This window comes from Pyrus communis, chromosome 16 (genome assembly GCF_041283825.1).
Source record: "Pyrus communis isolate YQ-2024b chromosome 16, ASM4128382v1, whole genome shotgun sequence".
NCBI lineage: Eukaryota > Viridiplantae > Streptophyta > Magnoliopsida > Rosales > Rosaceae > Pyrus > Pyrus communis.
Window position 1 is genome coordinate 7472899 of NC_142580.1, and position 20880 is coordinate 7493778.

The 20880-nt window shown below is 36.5% G+C and overlaps 1 protein-coding gene, 1 non-coding gene and 1 pseudogene across 3 annotated transcripts; all 3 read left to right on the forward strand.

Annotated features, from left to right (window-relative positions):
* The first annotated feature begins 903 nt into the window (after positions 1 to 903).
* Positions 904 to 975, forward strand: TRNAQ-UUG (transfer RNA glutamine (anticodon UUG)). The gene has a single exon. It is a non-coding gene; the product is annotated as a tRNA-Gln (tRNA).
* Positions 976 to 1050: 75 nt separating this feature from the next.
* Positions 1051 to 2233, forward strand: LOC137732603 (delta(3,5)-Delta(2,4)-dienoyl-CoA isomerase, peroxisomal pseudogene; annotated as a pseudogene). The gene is made up of 2 exons (XR_015957858.1): positions 1051 to 1738; positions 1958 to 2233. The product of XR_015957858.1 is annotated as a delta(3,5)-Delta(2,4)-dienoyl-CoA isomerase, peroxisomal pseudogene (transcript).
* Positions 2234 to 14067: 11834 nt separating this feature from the next.
* LOC137732697 (glycerophosphodiester phosphodiesterase GDPD2-like) lies at positions 14068 to 16452 on the forward strand. The gene is made up of 8 exons (XM_068471987.2): positions 14068 to 14570; positions 14682 to 14875; positions 15062 to 15121; positions 15213 to 15293; positions 15388 to 15588; positions 15655 to 15750; positions 15831 to 16027; positions 16115 to 16452. Exons 1-8 carry the CDS (start codon positions 14471 to 14473, stop codon positions 16209 to 16211), a joined length of 1026 nt encoding a protein of 341 aa, XP_068328088.2. The 5' UTR covers positions 14068 to 14470; the 3' UTR covers positions 16212 to 16452.
* Positions 16453 to 20880: the final 4428 nt, after the last annotated feature.

Consider the following 20880-nt stretch of genomic DNA (forward strand, 5'->3'; position numbering starts at 1 on the left):
TTAACGAAGCCAAGAGATAAGGCAAAAGGTACAGGATGACGAACAACACTATCTTCAGCAACAGGAAGCTCTCCGATTTACAGCTTCATCTTTTGATCATGTTGGGGTCAAATTCAACGCAATAACAAAATTGGAATCAAATCACAAAATTTTGTCTTGCATCGTCATCATCTAATACGAAAAGACTTAATTCAACAAATCATTTGATTACGTGCGGTGCAGGCAGGAGCTTGTTAGTTGTGCCCTAATTCATGTTAAATTATGATTCCTTAATCCAGGGCATTACGTGCATGAGAACATATTACTCTCTTTGGAAATTTCATCCTAGCTGGAAACCCTAGCTGGAAAAGTAGCAACATTAATATATATATTATATTATATAATACGATACACAAAGCTAAACTGGGAAGGAAACCATTTGATTTAACATGAAGCACTTGTTCTATGTCCATTGGTCCCTTACCTCTTTAAAACAAGCAATTATGATCCTTTTGGTCAACTCCGTTAGAACTTTCGTCAAAATGAGTCACGTGCCACACACTTGAGGCTGAATCAAGGGGCAAATATGAAAAATGAAATGAAAAAAATTGTAGCAATGGTCCCTCAACTTTAACCCAATTGGAGCAATGATCCCTCAACTTTAACTCAATTGTAGCAGTGCTCATTCCAACATGACTCATTTTGACGGAATTTTGACTGAGTTGACGAAAAGGCTGCACGTTTTGATGAGTTAAATGACCAATGATCATGAATTTTTAGTTGAGGAATCATTGCTCTAACTGTGTTAAAGTTGATGGACTATTTCTACAATTTTCTCTCAATAATTAATACTACAATATTCGAACAACTCTTCTATGGAATTATATGGTTAAATAAAATAAAAAGACAAACATTTAACAAGAAGGTTCTATGGTGTAGTGGTTAGCACTCTGGACTTTGAATCCAGCGACCTGGGTTCGACTCCCGGTAGGACCTCTTTTTATTTGTTACATTTTTTGTTTTTTGGTTTTTTTTTAATCTTAATACGTTGTCGTTCTGAGGTTGGAGTGATTTGGTAAATCTGTTCACATCCTTCCCTTGCTTTCATTTCCCTTCTTTTCTCGCAATCTTCAGCCAGTGACAGACAAAACTGGCGACCTACAAATCCGTGTGAAAATCGATCAGAAAAACCCTAAATCTTCCGTCTTCTACCTCCAGCTCAACCGCCCGAGCCACCGCAACGCTCTCTCGCGCGACTTCTTCACCTTCCCCGAAGCCCTCTCTTCCCTCGACCAAGACCCTAACGTAAACGTCATCGTCCTCACCGGCGCCGGCGACCACTTCTGAATCGACCTAAAAACCCTCACATCGATCTCCGACAAGTTCGCCTCCGGAGACCGATGCCGAGTTGGAGAGCATCTCCGTCGGGAGATCAAATGGTTGCAGGACGCGATCACGGCGATCGAGCGGTGCCGGAAGCCGGTGATTGCGTCCATCCACGGGGTGTGTATCGGCGGTGGTATCGATATCGTGACCGCCTGCGACATAAGGTATTGCAGCAAAGAGGTCGACCTGGCGATCACGGCGGACCTCGGGACGCTTCAGAGGCTGCCGGTAATTGTCGGATACGGTAACGCGATTGAATTGGCGCTTAGGGGTCGGAGCTTTTCGGGTACGGAGGCTAAGCAGCTGGGCCTGGTTTCTAGAGTATTCGACTCCAAGGAAGAGTTGGACAATGGTGTACTCCTAATCGCGGAGGGTAATTTAGTCATTTCAAAAAATAAATCATTTGTGATCAATCAGGTAACTTGGGATTGTTCTTACACGTATGCTCACAAGGGTGTGGACATTTGGAGCTAGAAGCGCTTTTAGATGGCGGAAAACGCTTTTAACTTTTTTAGATGTAATCAAACACCCGTAGTAGTAACAGTTCGTTTAGAGGATGCTAATTTATTAATTTTTGGGAAATGACATTCAGGAATCGGGTTGAAATCTCCACTGGCAGTGACGGGGACGAAAGCGGTATTGCAAATGTGTAGGGAGCTGAATGTGGAGCAAGGATTGGATTATGTTGCAACATGGAATTCGGCAAGCTGTTATCTGATGATTTAACTGAGGCTGTCACGGCATTCGCCCAGAAAAGAAAGCCTGTTTTTGCAATTGCATCTTCCATCTACTCTGTTTGTTGTTATGTACTCTCGCAGTGAAAAGCACTTGTAATAAAAGCACTGTTACAAAATTTTGCCCCCCTGTACCATATTGTTGCACTCGATTATGATTGCGCTTATGATTGCACTCGACGTTAACAGTTGATAGAGGAGAGATTTTCCTGTAATTGAATTCTCGAAGTGTCTCCATGATCAATCACTGGACTGCACTGATTAGGTAAACAATTATTTGGGCTCCTATCAGAAGGAACTGAGTACACGCCACGTTGTTACACAACCATCAAGAATTAAATTCATTCATACCACCAAAGCTTCATTCTCTTGGTCCACATTATTTATTTTTCTTAAATATTATGCCCTCACTTTGAAAATTACAGATATCCATACGTTATCATTCAAAAATAGTAGGTAGAAGATACATTAGTTACAGCGGAAGATGATTCAGTAGCGAATCGTCTCTTTTAATCTCTAGAAAAAGTAGTCTTATCTTCACAAAAATAGTAAGACTACGAGGGATGGGGTTTTCTTTTACGACCAGAACTAACTCATCTTCCATACTTTTTACCTAGAGGGAAAGAAGAAAAAAAACTTAATTGAGTGAATTATCAATTTCTAAACAAATTCTTATATGATAGTTAATATGCATGGCCTACTTTAAACTATGTAGTATCATTATGATTGTTATTACTCTTTTAGTTTTACATAATGAAACAATATAATTTTCGACCTATTGGTTGGAGAAGAGTCATACCTAATGTCAAACTGCCACCACTCTTACTCTAATCCTCTCACCTACCCACTCTAACCTTAGATTTGGCGGCGCGACTCCTTAATTCGGCAGCCTTCTCTACTCTTTGTCTTGTCTCCTCATCATTCCCCCCTCTCCTCCAATTTCACCCCGCTCCCATACTGTTCTTGTGTCTTTCCTTCTCTTCCCTTGACTAACGACCCCTTTCACAACTTCTTTTTCACTGGTCCTTGGGATGCTCAACACCCTTCATTTTTCCCACCGTTTTTGCTAACAACCCTCCAACTTTTGTTGGAGTTTCTTCCTAAGATATGCCCTTTGATTTTGGGCATTATTTGTGATAAGTGCTAGGATTTACGGTTGTGATAGTCAGGTCCATCTCCTAGGCTCATTTTCCACGGTAGATGTGCGCTACTCTCTCGACTATGACTAAGCCGCCTTACCTGATCTGATCTATAGCGATTCTTCCTCATATAGATGCTATAAATCTCTCTAGAAGCGGTTTTGTCCTCACTATGAGGACTTGCTGGTTGATGGTTCTATTCTTGGATTAGGTAGTTTTTCATTTTGTGTTGTTTTGTTATGCTTAGCAGACCGCGTTGTATCGCTTTAGTGAGTCATTTGTGACCTCGTTCTTACGATTGCTTTTGTGGCTCTAGTGTTAGGTCTGTTACGTCTGTCGTCTTTGTAGCAGATCTACACTAGTGCCTACTAGGTTTGTTACATCTACCGTCTTTATGGCGGATCTACACCAATAGCTTATGGTTCTTGTTGTGTTGTGGTAGCTGGGTAGGGGCTTTCTTTATTTGCTAATTTATGCGGATTTATCTCCATATCAGAATATTTGGTCATTGGATTATTATACCCATTTGGTACCTCGATGTAACGTTGGTTCTATATGTTTGTTCTAATCAATAAAATTATCTATCGCTTTTGTGAAGAAAAAAATATCAAACTGCCACGTCAGCTTTCAAAAGTAATTTGACATTTCTTTTCTTTAAAAAAATGGACTAGCTGATGGCTTCGTCACGACAATTCACCTTTCCATAGCCCGGGAAGACTCACATAGGCATTTCAGCCTTCCCTTAGCCACCATCATGCGGTTCACTAGCGTCAGGAATCAAACCCTGAACGTACCATGTGAAATACGGGCCTAAAATTCATCATCAACTAATGGGCCACATCGTGGTGGTTAAAGTAATTTAACATTTAGAATTTGACAATTTCGTTGAACATGCTCTTAGAGTTTAATTTTGAAAATAATGATACACCAAATCAGGATAACTTCCATCGTAAAAAGTCCCCATTTGTTTGCTGTATGGTTGTTTGTGTGTTAGCAGTTCTAAAGGGTTTTTGAACATTAGCCTTTGCAAAAGATTAGAATTTAAAAAAAAAAACCTATTGCTAGATTATATATTCAATTTAATCTCTTAAAGTGTACTTTTATTAAAATTTATATTCTCTTTGGTTATTATTATATATATTTTTTTTTTTTGAGTATATTCTCTTTGGTTCACATTAAATTTTTAATTTTGTTAATATGCACATATTAGTTCTTTCAATTATAAATGAACATAAATGAGAAAATACTAAAAGAAATTAGTGACACACAAATATGTAAATACCCAACAAGATCCTCTCCAGAACCTTTTAACGAGGATTTTAGGGATCCGTGAATTGTGTATGTTCATCGTACATTGTGCGGTCATTTTTTGTTAGGTACTGTTTGTGTTTAATTTTAAATAAAAATATTTAAAATAATTTCTGATCGCATGATGTACGATGAACAAACAAGATTGATGGATCTCCGGGATCTTCACAAAGAGGATCTGGCGAGGATCCCGATTCCAATGCATAAGTGTACATAATTGACTATACCGAAATGTTTATACCAACATATATCATAATGAACCTAAATGTATTTACCGAAATGTATTATATCGAATTAATGGACCTAAATGTCAATACCGAAATGTATCAAACTGAATTAATGTACCGAAATTTACCTACCGAAATGTATTATATTTGAATTAATGCACTTATATATTTGTATCGATAGATATACCGAAATATATTAAATTTATTGTACCAAACTGAAAGATTATACAAATTGTATCGGAATATGTTATATAAAAAAATTAGTTTACCTAAATGTAGACATCAAGATATATTATGTTGAATGAAATGAAAATTAAATGTAATAACTACATTAAAATAGGAAGAAAAAAAAAAGAAATAAAACATCAAAATATAATTAATAAATGAAATAATTAAAAGGAAAACAAATGAAAAGGGTTTGAAAACTTTGAGTTTTAATGATAAGGACAAAATAAAGGGTAAAGTGAATAGTACCATGATTGACTTTTTAGTGTAAAAATGTGATTTTTCGTTAAAGTGAACAGTACCGTGAACTTTTCGTTAAAACTCTTATAATTAAATTTATCAGAGACTAAAATTAGATTTTAATTTTATATAAAAGTATAGTCTAAAACTTATTTTTTAAGAATTAAAATGGAGTTTTATATTCTAACTTCCAACACATTAATTGGGTCAAAGACCATAACATGACCGTACGCCTCCATATTTTGTTCACCCATATCTAGAAATGAAAAAAGTGAGTTTTTTTTTTTTAATCATTTTATGAAAAATTTGATTCATTAAAATGCTTTCATATTTTTTGTATTGATTTCGGGTTGTAAATTCTTGGTGAGCCCTCAATAGACGTATTGATTTTTCAAATGATAATGTTACGGAGATAAAAATTTTAAATCAAATTTGTAAACAAATAATATATCACTAATAAAAAATATACACGTTAATTGATAATTAATTAATAATTCAACTATCTATGATCACATCATTTGATTTGTATGGTCTCTCTAACATTATTCTGGTCGAAAATGTTTTACATGAAATTGGTGCAAGTAATGATTTCGAAAATAATTGGCGAACGAAAAAGGAAACAGACAGATCATGTTGAAAAAAGTTGGATGAAGCATCGTGGTCTCTCAGTATTAGTGCTCCACTCACCCGAAAACTTGGTTGCTTGATGATGCGCGGCTAGCGGTGACGTCTTACTTTTAATTGTGACCACTAAATGTAAGATTCAGAAATTTCTACACGAGTCTATCATGGAATCAGCAAAAGAGAAATAAAGAGGTCAACATCTTACTAAGATTTGATGATTGCATTACAGTGAGATGCCCAAAGGCTTCCGTACCATCTTTCTTGGTTGTACCAACCAGTTTTCCACATGTTTGTTAAACTTATTTGAGATTGTTTTGGCCCTCTTCGAGCGGGTTGTGTCCATTTCACAAAGGCTTTGTCACGCTTGCCGACAACCTATCTAGGTTGCGGTACGTTCGATCGTTGTTAACTTCTCGTGCCGTTACCACCCCAAGCTTGAAAGCCATAATTGCATTGGATTTATTTTGATTTCCACACTAATAAGAGTCCCTTTTTCGAGGGTTGTGAAACCCCCTCGACCCTACTAAAAGAAATCATTTTCTCGAGATAGAGATATGACATTGCCACTAGAGTTTGTCCTGTTAGATAGGGAAAAAAAAAAAATTAAAATTAAGCCCTTCTTTACCACTTTAGGGGGTGGGGGATTCGATCCAGCCAAAGGTCTAACCAAAAAGTAGGGAAAGGGAACTCAAAACTAGCTACTGGGATGGAACGGACAGACATAAAATCGTGAATGAAAAAGCATGACAAGAATTCTCAACTTGAGGTGTTAGAAGGTATGAAGAGAGAAAGTACCTGTAGAACGCACTACTCCCACTTTTTCCGCAATTTAAAAAAGAAAAAAGAAAGTTATGCTACTTAGTACTACAGTCTAGTGATATTTCTCTTCACTTATAAGTGAGAGGTCTTAGATTTGATTTTCATAAAAGACAAATTTAAACCACATTATTGCTAACTCATTGTGAGGCTAAGCCCATCCCCTCCCTTTATTATAGATACTATCCTTTGTTCCCAAAAAAAAAAAAAAAAAAAAAAAGGAAGAAGGATCTACCCCTCCTTTTACTTTGTTGTTAAAAGACGTCCAGACACCCTTAGTGTGAAGGAGATCGAAATAGGCTAGCTTTCATTTAGCGTATCAATTAATTTTAGTTATGATGATGCAAATTTTTTGAAATGAATTTTTTTTTTTGTATGAAAATGCAAATACTTAAATATACATAATTTTTTTACATCTGTAATAGGTGAGCTCCACTATTTAAAAAGAGAAAAATAAATGAAATTCAAAATTTACATATGTTCTATTGAAGTGAAAATCATATATACATCTTCCAAAAATATAAAATATAGAAACATGGAAAATGTTTGGGTATAGTATGTATGACTACTTGTTGGTCCTAAAAACAAAGCCTACGTGGCGTGCAGGCCGACTAACTAATAAGCTAACTACGTCATTCAGTTGAATGCGGGGCGTGCCAACTCATCGGCTGAGCTTGGCCGAGGAGTAAAATTTGTTGATGTTGCGTTGAGCGCGTTGCTGACTTCTTTATCTTGCGACTGCGGCCGAGGGAGGAACAAATCTCGGCCTTCGGATTCTCGAGCCTGAAGACAAGGCTGCTAGTTCTGCGAAGTTCACAAATCGTCGGCGCCGGATTCAGTCACAGTGATTATATTTGTGAGAGTATAAGCACGTCGAATCGACACCAGACTGTACGGACACAAGTATTCAAAGGTGATATATGTCTTGATGGTAAATGTGGTTCTGCCCTCAGAATGCCGAATTCTGAAACTCACGTAGGAGTATCCAATCATAAAATCATTCGGCATTTAATGCACCGAATGTCGTAACGCGTAATACCTCACTTCGCCAAGAAGGCTAATGAGATGACCTCTGCCAATAAGGATTCGAAAATCTTTCTCGACCGAGACTTGGATAGATAACCAGTCGGCCTCGACGCAGTGCTGTTTATCCAAATTGAAGGTGCTCCTCGGTCGGCTGATTCTACGGCAACAGTGTTGTTTATCCAAACTGAAGGTGTTCGCCGGTTGCCTTCACAGTGTTGTTTATCCAAACTGAAGGTGTGTCGGCGGGAAAAAGAAAATAAAAAAATCTCAAGATGTTTGAGAGGTTTTGCGCAGGGCAATTGTGTGTTGAATTGGAGCTCCTCTTTCCATTATTTGTAGCCTTATATTTATTGGGACGAGTATGCGCTGATTGATAAGCTGGTAAACACTACCATGTTATTAGAACTCTTCCACTGATTTGAGCCTCGGATAAGCCTTACTCCCCCCAAGACTCTGAACTTAGCCAAAAATACAACCAAATCTGATCCTTGTGTTTAGTCTTATCAGTTACCACATCGAATCTCCAAATAATCCGCACGCTTTAAAGATGAACAAATTAATAGCCACCAATTAATATATATATATATATATATATATATATATATATATTAATAATTAGCCCAGTCCACACGGCATGCAAACTATATGGCCTAATCCCATCACCAATTCTTATGGCTTTGTACTCAATCTGACAACACCATCACCATGCATTAAAAACCTAGCCTACCTAGGTTTCTCATCTCACCATTATCCAAGCCTTGCAAATCCCATGTTATGCTACATGTTCATAATCCAAGCCGAGTTGCTCTAATCCACACGATACACTGCTAACAAATCCAAATTAAATCTGACTATTCCACTTGCTTCGGGATATAATTCGCACCCTATTTATCTGGTTGAAAAAGATGCTAGAATAATTCATATTAAAAGATAATTATTATGATAAAAACCATAATATTATCCTTTAATAATGATAAAAAATTATCTCCACTTTTCCATCTGACGATTGAGAGCTATGCTCACTCAACGACCTTGATTGCATGGGCCGATGGTGTAAATTTGGATCCAAACATTGCCCCCCAATTTCCTTGAACTTCAGCTCGTAAGCCGAATGTCTAAGGAAATTAACCGTTCGTTGCCAACAACATTTCGTCGTATTGCTGAAACAAATTATGTTCCTTGGCATTAAAGCCACCTCTGTTCTGCCAATGTCGTAAAGCAGGGCCGAGGCCGAGAGTAATTGGAGTCGAGGTCAATAAAAACCGTTCCTGAGCTCAACCTGCCTATATATATATATACCTGATGTGACACTGTTGTACATTCAGTTGGCATATATATATTGTGCATTTGAATGGCCTCCACCGAGCTTGTCCTTCAGTTCACATGCGCTGACTTCGACCATTGCTAACAAAACCTTTGCATGCCATGATGTATCCTTTTTGCATGCTACTTTTTTTTTGGCCGAGATTCCAATTTGCCCGCCATATAGTGCGCAGGCCTTCATGAAGTCCCACATGGGGAAATGAAGCAGAATTGGCATCATGTGGTGTGCCAAAAATTACGACACGGCCTTTATCTTCTTATACGCAGCATGTGGCGAATAATCTTTCTTGGCGAGCAGCCACCGATTATACCAGATAGACTTATAATTCGGCCAAAAGAAAACGGATAGATACTCATTGGCCCCTTATTTTCTTCTTCTTTTTCGACCTATTCTCGACCTCGGCCATAATGTTTGTCTCAGCCCCCCATCTTGGAAATCGCCAATGTTTCCCCCTTATTTTCTCGTGCATTGGCCTGAAAGGCCACTTTTTTTTTTTTGGTGTACAAGGGCTCAATGCTCGTTGCCGAACCATAAAGTGGAGGAGGTCAATGATGTTTTATTCCGAGCTGAGATCTTTTTACATCAAAATTCTCAAATTGATTTCGCTCTAGGCCGAGAAAAGACTTTTCTCCAAAATTTTTTGACTTGGTGAAATATTTTTTACCATCGGCCGCCGAATGTGTTGGACAATTATTATGCCCCCAGGCATAATAATTTCGCCAATTTCGGCTTTCAACTCGAACAACTTAGCCAAACGGGATTTCTCCATATCGGCTTTATCACCAATAATCATATCGATTGGCGTAGTTTCGGTGTCTAAAACCATGTCTCCAATTACCATATCAACTAATGTGGTTTTATGGTCCGAAGTCGTGTATCGGTCTTGTTCATCATTGGAACACTCATCTGACGAATCATTTTCTGAGTCAATTTTTGGCTCAGAAACTTGAACATTTTCTTCTAGGCCTACCACACTTTCAGTCTCGACCGAAAAAATAGGTGGCCTTTGTTCCTCGACCAAATTAACAATTTTCTTAGGCTGATGTCTGATTACGGCCAGAGCGGAAAATTGCCCCCCCCCCTCGGTCTTTTCAACCAACCATTCCTCAAATGGAATCGATTTGTAGTCGAAAACGTAAGGAAAATATTTTCCATCTAGCCAGGTATTAAATCGAGCCCTGTCTTCATTTACCCATTGCTCTTGCAGGGTAATAGGAGCTTTTATTCTCAACATGTAAGCGAATGACTTTTGCATCTCTATATGGCCACGAAGAATTTTTTCCACTTCCAAAGATCTTTTTCGGTCCTCATTGTGTTTTTTCAATTCCTCTAGGAGCTCATATGAACTTTGTAGTTTTAGCATTGGCTCCCACTGGGCGTGCCAAAATGTTGATCCTAAAAATTACAAAGCCTACGTGGCACCTAGGCCGAGTAACTAATAAGCTAACTACGTCATTCAGTTGAATGAGGGGCGTGCCAACTCATCGGCCGAGCTCGGCCAAGGAGTAAAATTTGTTGATGTTACGTTGAGCGCGTTGCTGACTTCTTTATCTTGCGACTGCGACCGAGGAAGGAACAAATCTCGACCTTCGGATTCTCGAGCCTGAAGACAAAGCTGCTAGTTCTGCGAAGTTCACAAATTGTCGGTGCCAGATTCGGCCACAGTGATTATATTCGTGAGAGTATAAGCACGTCGAATCAACACCAGACTGTACGGACACAAGTATTCAAAGGTGATGTATGTCTTGATGGTAAATGTGGTTCTGCCCTCAGAATGTCGAACTCTGAAACTCACTTGGAAGTATCCAATCATAAAACCACTCGGCGTTTAATGCGCCGAATGTCGTAACGCGTAACACCTCACTTCGCCAAGAAGGCTAATGAGATGACCTCTGCCAATAAGGATTCGAAAATCCTTCTCGACCGAGACTTGGATAGATAATCAGTTGGCCTCGACGCAGTGCTGTTTATCCAAACTGAATGTGCTCCTCGGTCGACTGATTATACGGCAACAGTGCTGTTTATCCAAATTGAAGGTGTTCGCCGGTTACCTTCACAGTGCTGTTTATCCAAACTGAAGGTGTTTCGGGGGGAAAAAGAAAATAAAAAAAATCTCAAGATGTTTGAAAGGTTTTGCGAATGGCAATTGTGTGTTGAATTGGAGCTCCTCTTTTCGTTGTTTGTAGCCTTGTATTTATAGGGACGAGTATGCGCTGATTGATAAGCTGGTAAACACTACCATGTTATTAGAACTCTTCCACTGATTTGAGTCTCGGATAAGCCTTACTCCCCCCAAGACTCTGAACATAGCCAAAAATACAACCAAATTCGATCCTTGTTTTTAGTCTTATCACTTACCACATCGAAACTCCAAATAATCTGCACGCTTTGAAGATGAACAAATAAATAGCCACCAATTAATATATATATATATATATATATATATATATATATATATATATATATTAATAATTAGCCCAATCCACACGGCATGCAGACTATATGGCCTAATCCCATCACCAATTCTTATGGCCTTGTACTCAATCTGACATCACCATCACCATGCATTAAAAACCTAGCCTACCTAGGTTTCTCATCTCACCATTATCCAAGCCTTGCAAATCCCATGCTATGCTACGTGTTCATAATCCAAGCCGAGTTGCTCTAATCCACATGGTACACTGCTAACAAATCCAAATTAAATCTGACTAGTCCACTTGCTTCAAGATATAATTCTCACCCTATTTATCTGGTTGAAAAAGATGCTAGGATAACTCATATTAAAAGATAATTATTATGACAAAAACCATAATATTATCCTTTAATAATGATAAAAAAATTTCTCCCTTTTTCCATCTGACGATTGAGAGTTATGCTCACTCAACGGCCTTGATTGCACGGACCGATGGTGTAAATTTGGATCCAAACACTATTACACTTCAATATTCCAAGGATAAACATTTGTTGGGGAATCAAGGATAAACGGTATGTCCTTATTTTGTTATATTGGAAATCAGTATTCAAATTGATGCACTATGGATAAACGTTATTAATCTTTATAGTTTTGGTTGTTTTATTGGCACCCCATATTTTGTTAATTACACTCCACAGACTAAAAACACCTCACATCTACTTTTTAAATTAAAAAAATATTTTAATACATCCCACATTCTTTCCCAAGCTACCCTCACACCCTAAACTCTTCACATACACCCCACATCAAACCCGCGTATTTGTCTTCACAAACTTGTTTCCTCCAATTTTCTTTTCAATTTTCATATTAGTAACCTATATAATTCTTCAATCCTTCTTTTAGTCGAAATGGGTTTTCATTAAAGCAAAGACAAAATGACACAAGCATCACCCAAACTAACTCGAGGGCAAAAGGGTTTAAGTCTTGCAGTTGTATGTGTATATATTGAAGTTTCACATTGACTTTTCAAACTTTTACGGAAAACCTGTTCATTCTTTTCTGGAAAAATAGTCATATTGCTTATGTGAGAGCGTAGAAGTAAATTTTAGGCATGACTCAAAGAAAGAACTTGGGGTGTATTTAGAATCTTCTTTTTAATTTTTAGAACATTTTATGGTTTAAATAGTCGTTTTATGAGCAATTTAATATTTAATTATTATGTGGGGTGTAGTCAACAAAATATGGGATGTTAATAAAAAAAAAAAAACCCTATAGTTTTATAGTGGCGGATTCATGAATTATACCTCAAGGGGTTTTAATGGAAGGGTTCAAAACATCTGTAAGACAGAAATAGCATGCATGGGGCACAAATTTTTTACGAGTTCGGTTGATTTGTGTCAAGTTTCTTTAGCGTGGCACTTCTTCGAGCACTTGTTGGATTATCGACTTTTGACAAGTAGTGTTGCCGAGGTCTGTCAACATTCGTCGAGCCCTACCGACGTTTGCCAAGCAGGCATTTTATCGCACACTTGTTGGTCACTATTGAGTCACGTATCTATTATAGCTCGGGTCCTAGAGAACTTTCCAAGGCATTTTTAGTCATCCTTAAGGTTCCCAGATTCAACCAGTCCCTTACTGAATTTGCCCTTGGTTATTCACTCATTTTTGTTTGCATTTTAATACATACGTTGAATGCATAAATAAACATTCTTAGACCATCTTTAACTCTTGGGTTAAAATTTAAAATTTTTAGCCCTTAAAATTTAAAATTTTTAGCCCATAAAATTTAGGTTTTAACCTATAAACAGCTTTTCTGCTCCAATATTTACGGATTAAAATTTTAGTCCCAGATTATTAAAGAATGAGTTTAGGTTAATTTTTTTTAAAGTAACTTTTTTAAAAGAAAAAAAATTATGCAGACTATCCTAATTTAATTTTATGAAAATTTTCACCTAAAAATATATAGATTCCGACAAATATTGAAAAATTACTAGCCGACACCATGAAACTTATGAAATACTATGAAAGAATATGAAACATAAAAGAATTTTTTTTTTTTAATCACTTCAACCATTGGATTCAAATTTTGACCGATATATCTTTTTTTTACTATTGAATTTTGATCATATTAGATCTAGCCGTTGGATTCAATGAATTTATAAATATAAAAAGAAAAAATTACACATATATGGTGGGTCAGCCCCACTAACCCAGGAGGAATCCTAAGCTAAATTTGCCCCATAAATGAGTTTTGGGTTAAAACTCATATTTGCCCCAAAGGTTGGAGCAAGTTGGGATAAATTTAGAATTTAAAATTTGAGTTTTATTCCAAGAGTTGAAACATGTGTTAATGTATATTTAGAACTACAAGTCTCTTACATTTTACGTACGACTTAACCACAATGAGGATCATTGCTTGAGATCTGGACGAGTCACGACTCACGAACAATCAAACCTTGAACCCTAAACATAGACAAGATCAAAGAATATGATCAGCATTGCCTCGTCAGCAGATAAATGCTAATTAAATTTGCCAGTTTGGCAATATTTTGGATATGCATGGCCAATGTAGACTTGGGGCAAAAACGCGCAATTCCTAATTAGGCCCAAATAGAAAATACTAAATGAAGTTAAGTTAATTTGTTGTTTGAAAAGTTCAAATTGACCTCACAAATAAAGATATCTCATAAACACGTAAAACGGACCTGACAAACGAGATATGAATTAGCATATTCTTTTAGAACAAAAATAATTTAGAAATCCCCGCAAATTTCTCGTTCTTTCAATGAACATAATGAAATATCTCAAAACAAAATTAGCATGTTTGGAATGGAAGATTCTATCTCTAGTTTCTAGCGATTCAATCACACTATTTTGAACCTTCTTAAATACCGCTATAACCGTCCAAACATTTCCCAAGCTTCTGTGTTCTTCAAAACCGAGTGCCAATTTTTCTTAGTGTCCTCATTTCTCTTGAATTCCCAAAGCTTGCATTTTTGCAAGTCTGCAAATTTGCAAGATAAAAATCAATGGCTCTGAAGGCCGTTCATGTCTCTAATGTTCCAAACCTCGATCAAGTCACAGAAAATACTGCCGCATTGGCTGTATATTCGCCGTGGTTGGCTCAAGGTCACGGCATTTGCCATCAAATTAATTACTTGGAATTCAAGAAACAAAAAAGAAAGGAATCTGATTTTTGGAATTGGGGTTTTTTGTTTTTCACTTTTTTTGTGTGAATAGGTGTGAAAGATGAGGGTGAAGAAATGAAATGGGGATACAAATGGCCAAAGTTCGTGGTGATGGGACACAGAGGCAGCGGGATGAACATGTTGCAGTCTTCTGACGCAAAACTCAAATCCATCAAAGAGAACTCCATTCTCTCCTTCAATGCCGCCGCTCAGTTCCCGATCGATTTCGTCGAGTTCGACGTTCAGGTGAGCATCATCTTTGTGCTTCTTTGGGTACCCAAAAAAAAACATTTGATCAAAGTCACAAACTTAGTTAAGAGAAGCAGACTTTGATTTGAGGGTACTAATTGTTCTGCTTCTTTTTTCTTTCTTTTCGTTTCAATTTCTTGGTTTTACAATTAGGGAAAATTATAAACAAAAGCTATTTTGTAGGTGACCAAGGATGACTACCCGGTCATTTTTCATGACAACTTTATTGGCGCCAAGGACAAGGTTAGTTTGGAATTATTATCAAACAGACCCTTGAATTCCTTGATTTTTATTTTCCTGCTGACTATTGATGTTATATGTAATTTTGTTTCAGGGTGTTTTCAAGGAGGAAAGGGTTACAGACATTACTCTGCTAGAATTTCTCTCCTACGGACCCCAGAAAGAGGCCGGAAAGGTAACACAAATGGTTATTTTTTCCAATTCCAAATCGATAAAATGTATGTGGATGTTCTGTTAATAAGTCTATTTTTTCATTCATTCAAATGCAGGTGGGGAGGCCCTTGGTCAGAAAAATAAAAGATGGGAGGATTTTTGACTGGAAGGTAGAACAGGATGACTCGCTATGCACATTGCAAGAGGTGTTCGAGAAAGTTGAGCATTCCAAGGGTTTTAACATTGAATTGAAGTTCGATGATCAGATTGTCTACAAAGAAGAAAAACTCGAACATGTTCTTCAAGTAATTTTGCAGGTAAGGATGCCTAATTGCTCAGCGTGTTCTATAGGACATAATATGTACTAAGATTTCTTTAAACAGGTGGTGACTAAGTACGCGAAAGATAGACCGATCCTGTTTTCGAGCTTTCAGCCTGATGCTGCATTGCTGATGAGAAAATTGCAGACCACATACCCTGTAAGATCACATTCTAAACTTTATGTTGAAGCGTATTGAAAATGGTCTACTTTTCTGAACCAGCATTGGATGCAATCCAGGTTTACTTCCTCACTAACGGAGGGTCTGAAATTTACACGGATGTTCGAAGGAATTCGCTGGAAGAGGCCATGAAGGTGTGTTTGGGAGGTGGTTTGCAAGGAATTGTATCAGAAGTAAAAGCTATCATGAGAAATCCAGGGGCAGTGACTAAGATTAAACAGGCCAAACTTTGCATTATAACCTATGGACAATTAAAGTAAGCCATCACTTTGGTAAAAGCACTTTTCAGATCAGAAGTACTTATCCATCTAATGATATGATCATATCCTTTGTGAACTTGCAGCAATGTGCCAGATGCTGTATACATGCAACTTCTAATGGGGGTTGAGGGAGTGATTGTTGACCTTGTCCGAGAGATCACAGAGGCGGTTTCCGACTAGAACTGAACCCGAATTCATGTCACAGAAGGACAGACTTGGAACTTTTGCAGGAAAGGTTATGCCATAGTAGATACAACGTTGAGGGCCAATTAACGTGGCCAGAACCAGATGAAAAATTGTGTATAGAGCAACATTTTACTGACCATACCTTAGTTTTTGTTTTTTGGTTGTATCCAAATGGTTTCCCGAATGGAAGATGAGTTTGGAGTTCAAATTTTAATCGACAATGAATTTTGGAATATATTGTGTGCTCAAACGACATAATTAAGCAGATTAGGCCTGCAGGAAAAAAAATACCAGGCCTTGTTAGCAAATCTGACGGGCACGTCTAACTTGATGGGGTTGGGCTAAATTGGACACAAGTTTACCAACTCTAGTCCAATTTTGAAATCGAGACTTTTGGTGCAAGCTTAATCAACTAAGCTACAATCGATATACAATTTTCTTTGAACATGCGTAACACATAAATACTACTTGCGAAACTTAACTGCTGATCTGAATAATTTTATTTGTATCCCCTCTCAACCTCCGTTATAATAAATATTAAAGGAAATATTCTTGGCACTTCTTTTGCACTCGATTCTAATAACAATTCTCATACTACATTAAAAGTTGTAGATTCTAGGTTCAGTGCCTCTTGTTCTTTCAAATATTACAATATAAGAATAATTCCATTTACACACACAAAACCAACCCTCGTTAATTGAGGTGAGCTAGATCATTATATGTTAACAAATGTACTGATTTTGTATGTCTAGACCCTAAATAATCGTACTCTACGGTTAAAAAAAATATCCTATAACCCCTATAAAATGGAACAAAGTTAAAAGTGACCAAGTACTTTGCTTCTAAAACAAGAATACAAATACCCTCTTAATTTCTTGGAATGAGGTCTAAAAAAGACGCAACTTTACAATGGAGAGATATTTATGTGCCCCCAGAACACGAGGCGGTACGCCACATGTTAGTATACAATTGGTGAAAAAAAAAAATTCAAATGACATTCCAATTGTATAATTACATGTGGTGTCCTACTTGTGTTTCGAATACATTGAAAATCTTTCTTTACAATGAGGGTGATACACACATCATCAAGTGGGCCAGTTTGTTCACACGCCCAAAGACGCCCATCTTTTTGTTAGCATTTGATGGGCCTTTTCAGGAGCAGAGGAAGTTTCTCTCTAGCGTGCACTGCAAAGCATTTGATTCCAAAGTTGGCAGTTCAGGAAAGTACTTATTCAAAGAAAGAAAAGTACGGTTCGTGTACGTTGTTTGATACGTATAACTATTAAAATAATAATAATAATAATAATAAATTTAAAGAATTTAAAATTAAAAAAAAAAAAAGTAGAAAAGTCAGTACAACAACATTATATAGGATTAGTACCATCATTGTACCATCATCACCTCATAAACTTTGTTCGACGTTTATATAATTGTATCGTAATCATTTGTAAATTAACAAGCTAGCAAAAAATCAGCCCAACAAAGCAAAATACAACTTTTACTTCGAAAATCCATGCACAAGGCTTCTAATTGTCAAATTTCAACCTCGTCACGAGAACAGTAAATTCTTCCACCTTTGTTTTTTTAAGCGTGTGATAATTCTAATCACACGCAAAATCTAACTTAGATTCGAGCTTACCCTATTGAGCTATATTCATGTGTTCAAGACATCAATTCGATGACTACTTGTATACGAAGAATGTCTGTTGTTGGTTAGACCAAAACTTAATCCTGGGCTAAATGATATTTTTTAGGTTTTATTCATCCCCCCAAACCCAACCAACACATGCTAAATGTCTGGACTAAAAGCTAAAAGCCAAATTCCCACCAAGATTTAACTCAAAAAATGGTGTGAGCACCACCAACGGGACCCCACCCACAAGGCCTTTCTCCCAGGATTTATTGAATCCAACGGCTAAGATCGAGTATAATCAAATCTAACGGTAAAAAAAAGATCTAACGGTCCAAATTTAAATTCAACGGTTAAAATAATTTTAAAAAATATTTATCTCAAAATTCACCCAAATTTAATGATTTTTCAATATTTATCGAAATTTAAATATTTGTAGGTTAAGATGTTCATAAATTTTTTTAATTACTTTAAAAGAAAAAATTAACCTAAATTTAATCTTTAATAATTTCAGGCTAAAAAATTTAGATCATAAGGGTTGGAGAGCTAAAACTTAAATTTTTTAGGCTAAAAATTTTAGATTTTAGCTTAAGGGTTGAAAATGATCTTATGTCGTGTTTGCCTGTAAGTGAAGAAAGACAGCTATTAATTTTATGATCAGGCAGTGTTTTTTTCCATTAACCTGAGGCTTACATATGTGTCTTTGCAGACATTAATCTGATCGATTGCTTGCTTCGGTTGGTTGACAAATATATTTTAGCTGGAAAATGAAGAAAATGAGGTCAGTCGATCACTGCATGCGCAGTGCATGTGTAACACGTAATGACCACTCGAAGGCAGCTACGTCAACAACATAAACAATAGGTTGGTCAACTTTGAAATCAATGGCAACTTTTGAATATTTTAACCCTTAACCCTTAATTTGTTCTAGAAATTCGACTCCCATTGGATATTTTATTTACTTGTTGATGCATCACATTCACACCTATATTATTTTCACTCAAACATGGTTACAATATTTGGTGTATATATTATATGAATGTATAATGTCAAAATGGTCCATGTGTTTTACTCTATCGATCAATTTAGTCTATGTGTATTCAATTTAGCCAAATTGATCCTTGTGTTTACATTTGTTAGCCAATTCATAACAATCCGTTAAAAGACAGTTACAATTTACATGTCCTAAATCGCATATTACTCAAGTGAATTGAATGAAGCGACAATTTTTAAAGGTAGGCATCGTATATATTTAGTGAGTGTACATGAAATTACAATTTTGTCCTCTCACATGTTTGGCACATGTCAATTTTAATGGTCCTTTAACGGATTGTCTTGAATCGGCTAAGGATGTAAACACAGGGACCAATTTGACCAAATTGAAAACATATGGACTAAATTGACCAATAAAGTAAAATACAGGGACCATTTTGACATTGAAGCCTTATATAAAACATGGCCGTATAGAGTAATTTATAATTACTAAATATACAGGAGTATTCAAGCAATAATCATTTAATTATATATAGTAATATATGACACGAAGATAATTAATCATTTGTACTTGATTCACAGAGTAAACTCATGACTAGAATCGTTTATTTTTTAGGTACTCATTCATAAATCTTTCTTGTAAAAATTCATTCAAAACGAAATCGTCTAGCTCTTTAATTATTATTGTAAATGTACCATTGTTTATAAACAACACTGTGTTGTGTTCCTCTGTTTATTAGGTCACAAGTAGATAACTAGACTTCTTCTCATTTCAATGAAATGTTATAAAGATGATCTTTAAGTAAAAGCCTAAAGCCATGGTTGGTTTAGATTATGAAAACTAATTAATGTGGAGCAAGCCTAACAAACGGTTAATACATATTAAATTACTAATTAATCAGTGCTAGACTATATACACAAAATATATTTGTGTGTCAGTTGTCTATGTTACAAGCGATTGTTTGGAAGTATTTTAAATAGCATGATATGACATCACTCATCCATTTTCTTCTGGGACAAAACTATATGTTAATTATCAAGTTCATTGAACTCCACAAAACCCTAAAATGTATATTATAAACTTGTGACAAATATGAAAGTTAAGTCTGTCGTTGTAAAGAGACGCACTTAGAAAATGGGAAATGATGCCCTACGAAGAAGAAGAGCACAAATAATACTAAAATCATTGACGTAAAAGGGGAGTGAGCACTATTTTCTTCTTACCCGTCAAACTGCACTTCTACTTGGTGGTGAGCGGTGATCTCTCTTTCCAGCTAATAATTAAACCCTAATATAATATGTTGCTTATACTGTTAATTGTCAATTATTCTTTAATTATACTATTAGGCCTTTAAAAAGCTACTTTGCCACTAGTTTATTACCAAGATAAACACTTCATTAGCAACACTTCTTTTTAGAACAAGAGGCATGCATCACCTTGGGTCCAATTAGACCAGTCAATGGCATTGTCCCATAAGTACCCATACCAATTCATTCATATTATAACGTGCACCTTGGGTAAAATTAGATCAGCCAATGCCATCTTCCTATAGGTATTCATACCAATTCATCCATATTATAACGTGTACCTTGGGTACAATTAGACCCGTCAATGCCACCGTCCTATAAGTACTCTTACCAATTCATTCATATTATAACATGCATGTATTCATTAGTACTTAAACTTGGTCTATAACATATTTTAACATTACCGTCTATATATATAATAACGTGAACCTAGAATAATGAATATCATGTGACAAAAAAATCGAGAGTAGGGCTCTGCCCCCTCCCTCTAGTCCCCTCCTATTTGAACTGTCACGATTAAACGATGTCACGATCTTGTGTTGACTTCTCTATAAAACAAAAGAGATGTGAGAATTTAGATTTGAGAGATCCATACTCTATAAAATCGTGCAAACATTCTCTAAATTCACATGTCATAGGGGCTGTTTTTCTTTCCAAGTAACCCTATTTATTGACTTCTCCAACTCAAATTTCAAAAGATGGTTTATGCCTAACTCATTATTCATGGCATGG